Below are 8,349 nucleotides of genomic sequence, written 5' to 3' on the forward strand. Positions count from 1 at the left end.
TTCAACAGCCACTCATTTCCTTTCCTTCTTCTATTTACCCGACAGGCAAACCAGATCCTTGTCAGAAAATTGAAGTTCTGGAGATCACTAAGAACAGCGCCATGATCGGCTGGGTGAAGCCTGAAAGAGACGGTGGTGCGAAGATTGATGGTTACGTAATTGAATACATCGAGGTCAAACCTCCTCCAGAGCCACCAGCACCTGTGGAGGTTTGTCATGTCACTAACTCTCTTTAGACTTCTTCTTCTTGTGCTTAGATTCATTAATCTACAACCTTCATCTACAATTTACCACAGGTTGCTGAAGGAGAAGAAGCTCCTCCACCACCTCCACCTCCTCCAGTGGTAGAGGAGGAAGAAGAGGAACCAGAAAAGGAAGTGTGGAACGCCTATACCACAGTTAAAGGTTTGAGTATTAGTGTCAGTGGCCTGAAGGAGGGCAAGAGGTACAAGTTCAAAGTGGCTGCCAAGAACATAATGGGCTTGAGCTCATTCACCGAGACCAGGGAGCCAGTCGAGATCAAAGAACAGATGTGTAAGTTGTTACTTAATCCAATTAGATTTAGATCTATAGCACTAAACGTGAGCACTCTCAGATTACTGGGATACTCTCTCAAATGTAATGACTAAAATGACCATATCCTTTTCTTCAGTGGAGCCAAAGATCATTATGCCAGAGACGGTGAGCGCCAGAGCTGGAGCCAAGCTCAGAGTCGAGGCAGTGGTTTCAGGAAAACCCTCCCCGACCTGCAAGTGGATGCGTGGTGAGGATGCAGTCATCCCATCTAGCCGCCTGGCAGTTCACCAGTCGAGCAACTTGTGTGTCCTCATCATCAAAGATGTGTCGAGGACTGACACCGGAGAGTACAGCCTGGTGGCTGAGAACAGCTCTGCAAAGGTGTCTCAGTCTCTGAAGATTGTTATCAGAGGTCAGTGTCTCATTTGATAAGGCTGTATGACTAAAACAAATGATTTATAAATATAAATCATCAGGAGAATAAACTTTTCTGCATGTTTCAGACATCCCTGGGCCTCCTGAAGGACCTGTGGAGATCAGTGACATTGATTCAGATGCTTGCTCCCTTTCCTGGAACAAACCACTGGAAGACGGAGGCAGCAACATCACTAACTATGTGGTGGAAAAATGTGACGTCAGTAGAGGTGACTGGGTGACAGCAGTCTCTTCCTGCTCAAAGACCAGTTGCAGGCTGGGAAAGCTTATTCCTGGAAAGGAATATGTTTTCCGCATCCGTGCTGAGAACCGCTTTGGCGTGTCCGACCCCATTCAGTCTGACAGGATGGTCGCCAAGTTCCCCTTCGGTAAGTTCAAAAATTCTCAACTCCAGTTAGTTTCTGCATGAAGCTGCTGTTTGTCGATTTGTATCCATTAGAGAATAATATTTATATTTATTTTCACATCACCAGATGTTCCTGGCGAGCCTCTCAACTGCCGCATCAACAAGACCAACAAGGATTGTATGTTCGTGGCCTGGGATAAACCAGAGAGTGACGGTGGTAGTCCCATCACAGGCTACTACATTGAGCGTAAGGAGAGGAACAGTCTGCTGTGGGTGAAGGCCAACGACACTGTTGTCCGCACCACTGAGTATCCATGCGCCGGCCTCATCGAGGGCCTGGAATACACTTTCAGAGTGTCTGCCATCAACCGGGCCGGCCAGGGCAAACCAAGCAAGAAGACTGACTTTGTCACTGCCAGAACGCCCGTTGGTAGGTTTTTAACCCATGAAACCAGCTTTAGTTTAGTCATTTAAATTTGCTGACTTAAATTTACTCATTTATCTTTATTGTGTCACAGACACCCCGGGTAAACCTGAGGTCTTGGACGTGACTAAGAACTCTGTCACTCTGGTTTGGGCCCGACCCAAGAACGACGGTGGAAGCAAGATCATTGGGTACTATGTGGAGGCCATGCGGGTGCCAGGAGACACTTGGATTCGCTGCAACACCAGCAGTCAGAACGTCCCAAGGGAAGAGTATACAGTGACTGGCCTGGAGAGAGACCTGCAGTACCAGTTCAGAGTAATCGCCAAAACTGCTGTCAACATGAGCAAACCCTCAGAGCCCACAGACCCTGTCTTGGTCTGTGCAGAGAATGGTGAGATGTTTTGACTTATACCCTGGCTGATAACCCAATCGCTTCAGTAAACATGTTGCTGTATTTTTGGAGTCATTTCCATGTCTGAGTTGTATATTTCTTCTTCTTTGCCTTTTTTAAACAGTTCCTCCAAGACTGGAGCTTAATGCCAAGATGCAGAAGGGTTTTAAGGTGAAGGCTGGATCCACAATCCTCCTTGAGGCTGAGGTGTTCGGTAAGCCCATGCCTAGAGTGACCTGGAAGAGAGGCGATGATAGTCTGAAGTCGGGTGAAGGCCAGGTCATCACCCATCAGAGGCATCAGTTCCAGCTGGAGATGACCAGTGTCACCAAGGAGCACACAGGAACCTACACCATCTTGGCTGAGAACGCCAGTGGCTCCAAGACCGCCGAGATCCAGGTCAACGTCCTGGGTAAGTACTTCAGAGAGTGGGCTGCTGTGACTCAGGTAGAACAGCGGGACAGTGGTTGATCCCTGGAAGTTTCTGTTCACATCCTTGGGTAAGACACTTAACCCAAAGTTGCCAGATGAGCACCTTGCATGACAGCTCCACAGTAACAATGAATACTCTACCAAGAGTCTTTAGGCTGTAGGCAGATTTAATGTGTTCTGTGTTATCTGGCTTTGTGTCTCTTCAGATGTGCCTGGACCTCCTGCCAGTTTCAAATATGTCGAGGTGTTTGCTACCAGCATCAAGGTGTCCTGGGAGGCTCCTCTGAAGGATGGCGGCGCCCCAGTCAGCAACTATATTGTGGATAAGCGTGAAACCAGCAGAGCAAACTGGGCCCAAGTCTCTTCCAAGGTCAAGGGCAATGTCTTTGAGTTCAACGTGGAGAAACTTATCGAGGGCCATGAGTACCAGTTCAGAATCCGTGCTGAGAATACATGGGGAGTTGGAGACCCACTTGTCACCAGCCCTGTCGTTGCCAGGAACCCATTCAGTGAGTTATCAACAGCAATTTCTATTCATATGTTGCATAACATCAATGACAGTGAATTCATTTTTCTATGAGTACTACCGTTTAAACCACAGACAAGCAGACAAGCAGGTGCAAACTGCTACTTCTAATCACTCAACATCTTGTCACACCAAGTTTAGATTTGTGACAAACGTGAAATATCTTTTAATATCTAAACTAAAACCTTCACTTTGTTGTCCCTTCCAGCTGTGCCTGGCCCTTGCGAGGCCCCAGTGATCACCAACATCACCAAAGACCATATGACTGTGAGCTGGAAGGAACCTGCTGATGATGGAAAGTCCGCTATCCTGGGTTACATGGTGGAAAAGAAAGAGACAAAGGATATGAACTGGGCCAAGTTGAACAGGAAGCCTATGATAGAACGGACCCTGGAAGTTGCCGGCCTCACAGAGGGAGTGGAGTATGAGTTCAGAGTCATTGCAGTTAACGTGGCAGGGCTTGGCGTACCCAGCGAACCATCTGCTGGCGCCGTTGCACAGAATCCCATCAGTGAGTACCATTAATGCTACCCCTTAAACTGCAGAGAACTTTACTCTATATATAAATTAAACCTGGTCAATCTTCTCTTCCCCAGCTCCGCCTGGACCTGTTGTGAATCCTAGTGTGACCGACACCACCCACAGCACCATCAGCCTCACCTGGAATGTCCCCGCCAACAATGGTGGTAGTCCCATTATTGGATACTTGGTGGAGTGCAAGAGGACAGACACCACAGACTGGATCCGCTGCAACGTCCCCAGGAACCTGCAGGACACCAGCTACACCATCCAGAACCTCATTGACAAGTCAGAGTACCAGTGCCGCATCACTGCCGTCAACAAGGTTGGCTTTGGCGAGCCAGCCGAAGTACCTGGCAAACATGTTGCCAAGGACATCATTGGTACGTACAATTTCGATTTTCTGAACTTGATTCATTTTAATTCTATAGGACAGTCCACTAATAAATGGGTAAAAAATGCAAAGTGGAGTTTTGACCTCGATAATGATGACAAGGATTTAAGCCCCTGGTATCTGTGATAGTACAACAGCGTTGCTCATATAACCATCCTTTGTGGTTTGTTTGTGTAGTTGCACCTGAAGCAGAGCTAAGTGCTGAGTTAAAGGAGGGCCTTGAACTCCATGCTGGTGCCACCATGAGGCTGCAAGCCACCATCAAGGGCCGTCCCACTCCCAGGATTATCTGGGCAAAGATGAACACCAATATCAAGGATCGTCAAGGCATCGTCATCAAATCCAGCAATGTTGACACCATGGTAATGGTGGAGAAGGTCAACAGATACGATGCTGGCAAATACATCCTGAACCTGGAAAGCTTGGCTGGCATGAAGATGTACACCATCGTCGTTAAAGTTTTTGGTCAGTAAAGAATTCACTGTTCTTCCCTAAGCAAATGCATGAATCTGTGTTTGCAGTGATTGTACAAAGTTGTTGTTTGGTGTCTGTCCAGATACTCCCGGACCACCAGTCAACCTGATGGTAAAGGAGACTTCCAAGGACAGCGCCTCCATCTACTGGGACACTCCTCTGATTAATGGTGGCTATGAAGTCACCCACTACATAGTGGAGAAGCGTGACACTGAGAGGAAGGCCTGGTCAGTTGTCTCCAACAACTGCACCAAAGCATCGTTCAAAGTTCCAGACCTGGAAGCTGGACGATCCTACTGCTTCAGAGTGTCAGCCGTTAACCAGCTCGGAGCTGGAGAGACTTGTGAGACGGCTGACTCAGTCCGAGCAACTGGTGAGTTGCAAAAAAACAGATGATGAGTTTGTTTTTTGTACCTGTACACGTAATACTCAATACATTCTGACCTTTTTACTTATTCAGAGGAGCCTGGGCCCGTCATGGACTTCAAGACCCTGCTGGTTACCAAGGACTCTTGCACTCTTAGCTGGAAGAAACCTCTCACAGACGGTGGCAGCCGTATCATCTGCTATGTATTGGAGGTCCTCAACGGAGACGACAAATACAAAGAGCTGATGAGGTCTAAAAATATGCAGTACAGTGCCAAGGACCTGGTGGAGGGAAGAGAGTACACCTACAGAGTCAAAGCTGTGAACGACTCAGGAGAGAGTTCTGCCAAGGAACTGAAGGTGGTCGCCAAGGACCAGATCAGTAAGTGTCCAGACAAAATAATTAGCAAGGTTCACTCCACAATGATGTGAGTTTAAAGTTAAATGACAAGATGAGGTCTTGAATGGTGGTGGTCTACTTGCGCTGCTCTGGGACATCTTTATATTTGTTGGTGGGATTTCAAGTGACGGTTTGATGACCTTGGATTCTAGATGTTGTTTAAAAGTGAGGATGTGTATCAGTGGAATTTAACAGACTTCTTTTGCATTTTTTTATATATGTTGTTCTTTTTAGGCTTTATATTTTATAAAAATAAAAAATAAAAAAAATAAACATTTTATTTATTTACTGTTGTTAGTAAGAATTTCATTGTATGGTCTAAACTACCGAGCATGTGACAATAAACATCCTGAATTCTTTCCTCTGTCTGAAGTTCTTCCCAGCTGTGACTTGAGGGAGTTGCCCAACATGTGCTACATCGCCAAAGAGGGCAGCACCGTCCGTCTGAAGATCCCAATTATTGGCAAACCTACGCCCAAGGTCTCCTGGAAGAAGGGAGAGGATGAAGACCTGACGGACACTGGCCGAGTGTGCGCCGAGTCGTCTGCTGTCAACACCACCCTCCTGATCAGGGACTGCCAGAGGACTGACGCTTCCAAGTACACTATCACCCTGAGGAACAGTGCTGGAACCAAGGAGTCCACCATCTTCATCAGGTAAGAGACACACAGCAACAGCACTGTCTCCACTCACACTGGCTATATTTCAAAAGGTAACCGGTATAAATGATTCCTCTCCATCTCTGTAGGGTGGTGGGTAAACCTGGCATTCCCACTGGGTCCATCAAGTTTAAAGACGTTACAGCTGATAGTGCTACACTGAAGTGGGGTACTCCCAAGGATGACGGTGGCTCAGAGATCACCAACTACATCTTAGAGAAGAGGGATTCCGTCACCAACATGTGGGTGACTGTGTCCTCAACTGTGGAGAGCAACACCATGATGGTGACTGGCCTCCACGAGGGAACAGAATACATCTTCAGAGTCTGTGCTGAGAACAAGTATGGCGTTGGAGAGGGACTGAAGTCGGAGCCCATCGTAGCTAAACATCCATTCAGTGAGTCACTGGGTTTGACGGATTCTAAAGGAGGAATCAGTGTCAAACTGTTGAGCTTTTCCTGATGCTGTCCATCTGTTTTTCTACAGATGTTCCTGATGCTCCTGCTCCACCTCAGATCATGAGCATGCGCCATGACTCGGCTTACCTGGCCTGGTCTGATCCCAGGAAGACTGGAGGATCTCCCATCACAGGTACATCAACACAGTCAACAGTGGACTGTTTATTTTAGCACTATTATGGCTATTGACATGCAGTGGATGTGCCATTAATGTGGATTTTGTCTTCCCCCTTTTGGTACTGTGTTCAGGCTACCATGTTGAGTTCAAGGAGAGGAACAGTATGCTGTGGAAACGGGCAAGCCCAGCTGCCTTGAGGATGAAGGAACACAAGGTGACTGGGTTGACTGAAGGTCTGGAGTATGAGTTCAGAGTCATGGCAATCAACCTGGCCGGCATTGGCAGACCAAGCGCTCCCACCGATCCTCAGGTGGCTCTCGACCCCATTGGTACGTATAAATATAGTGAAAGTGGCCTCAAGTATAAAAAAATATGTATGCTGTAAATATGCAACAACATATTCATATTTGTGATGTGTATCAACAGATGCACCCGGTAAACCCGACGTAATCAGCATCACCAGGAGCACTGTGACCCTGCAATGGACTGAGCCACAGTTTGATGGAGGCCACAGGCTAACTGGCTACATCATTGAGAAGCGAGACCTGCCTTCAAAGATCTGGGTGAAGGCCAACAATGTGAATGTTGTGGAGCCTGCATTCACTGTCACCGACCTGCAGGAAGGCTGCAAGTACGAGTTCAGGATCAGGGCAAAGAATGCTGCAGGCGCTCTCAGCCCACCCTCTGAGCAGACGGACACCATCATCTGCAGAGATGAATATGGTGAGATGAAGATGCAAAACTGTGTTAAAACCATTCTGAATGCTTGAATGTTTGAAATGACAAATTAAGTATTTTATTTCTTCTCCAACAGCTGCACCAACCATTATTATTGACGCTCAAGTGATGGAGGGCCTGACTGTCCGAGCCGGTGATACTATCGTCATTACTGCCACAAGCATTCTAGGAAAGCCTGCACCAACCTCATGCTGGTCAAAGGGAGGGAAGTACTTCAAACCCTCTGACCTTGTTCATATTGAGACTACTGCAGCATCCTCCACCCTGTCCGTCAAATATGCCGGCAGGAAGGACTCTGGAGAGTACACCATCACTGCCACCAACCCTTTCGGTGTCAAGGAGGAAACTGTCAAGGTCAAAGTTCTGGATGTTCCTGCTGCTCCCGGACCCATTGAATGCAGTGGTGTCTCGTCTGAGAAGGTGACTCTCACCTGGACAGCTCCTACTGAGGATGGAGGCTCCCCTATCAAGTATTACACCCTGGAGAAGAGGGAGACCAGCCGTCTTCTGTGGACTATCCTAGAAGAGAAGGTCATAGATTGTCACTACGTGGCCACCAAGCTAATCCAGGGCAATGAATACTTCTTCAGAGTCTCTGCTGTTAACCAGTACGGCAACAGTGAGCCATCTCACTCCGAGGCAGTCAAGATGGTCGATAGATTCGGTATGCACACTTAGTTTATCTTCTTTAGTGCACCTAGAATATGAATACAGGCTGCTTTAATGTGAATATGTTTCTTTGCTCTATGTGCATAGGTCCTCCTGGTCCACCATCCAAACCAGAGGTTGAGAAAGTTGATGGACATTCAGCCACTGTGACATGGAGAAGACCGGCTGAGGACGGAGGAAGTGACATCATAGGTTATTGTGTTGAAAAGAAGGAAAAGAAAGGTGTTGGATGGCTCAGGGCATCCAAGAAATCTATTGCTGAGCTCAGCTATGAAGTAACAGGTCTCACAGAGGGTGTAGAGTATGAGTTCCGTGTTCTTGCCGAGAACAAAGCTGGTTTTGGAGAACCAAGCGAACCATCAATGCCTGTCAGGACAATAGTCGTTGCCTGTAAGTAACAATATATGAAAAACATGTCGCCGCCAAAATGTATTATTGTTGTTATTATTATTACTATTATTATATTTCATATTGCTAAGAA

General features: G+C 47.2%; 1 protein-coding gene across 1 annotated transcript in view; it reads left to right on the forward strand.

Moving 5' to 3' along the window:
* The window catches only part of ttn.1 (titin, tandem duplicate 1), a gene marked incomplete at its 5' end in the record, with an annotated part of 155,244 nt that overhangs the window by 103,876 nt on the left and 43,019 nt on the right, over nt 1-8,349 (forward strand). The window contains 20 exons of the mRNA XM_084545177.1: nt 46-209; nt 297-534; nt 653-928; nt 1,020-1,319; nt 1,425-1,727; nt 1,816-2,115; nt 2,240-2,527; nt 2,754-3,056; nt 3,282-3,584; nt 3,670-3,975; nt 4,164-4,451; nt 4,543-4,833; nt 4,921-5,208; nt 5,600-5,882; nt 5,975-6,282; nt 6,372-6,476; nt 6,593-6,790; nt 6,888-7,184; nt 7,276-7,863; nt 7,956-8,258. Of these exons, the coding sequence (XP_084401303.1) occupies nt 46-209; nt 297-534; nt 653-928; nt 1,020-1,319; nt 1,425-1,727; nt 1,816-2,115; nt 2,240-2,527; nt 2,754-3,056; nt 3,282-3,584; nt 3,670-3,975; nt 4,164-4,451; nt 4,543-4,833; nt 4,921-5,208; nt 5,600-5,882; nt 5,975-6,282; nt 6,372-6,476; nt 6,593-6,790; nt 6,888-7,184; nt 7,276-7,863; nt 7,956-8,258 (5,730 nt within the window). The remainder of the gene's footprint in view (nt 1-45; nt 210-296; nt 535-652; nt 929-1,019; nt 1,320-1,424; nt 1,728-1,815; nt 2,116-2,239; nt 2,528-2,753; nt 3,057-3,281; nt 3,585-3,669; nt 3,976-4,163; nt 4,452-4,542; nt 4,834-4,920; nt 5,209-5,599; nt 5,883-5,974; nt 6,283-6,371; nt 6,477-6,592; nt 6,791-6,887; nt 7,185-7,275; nt 7,864-7,955; nt 8,259-8,349) is intronic.

This window comes from Chelon labrosus (assembly GCF_963514085.1).
Source record: "Chelon labrosus genome assembly, chromosome: 5".
Classification (NCBI taxonomy): domain Eukaryota; kingdom Metazoa; phylum Chordata; class Actinopteri; order Mugiliformes; family Mugilidae; genus Chelon; species Chelon labrosus.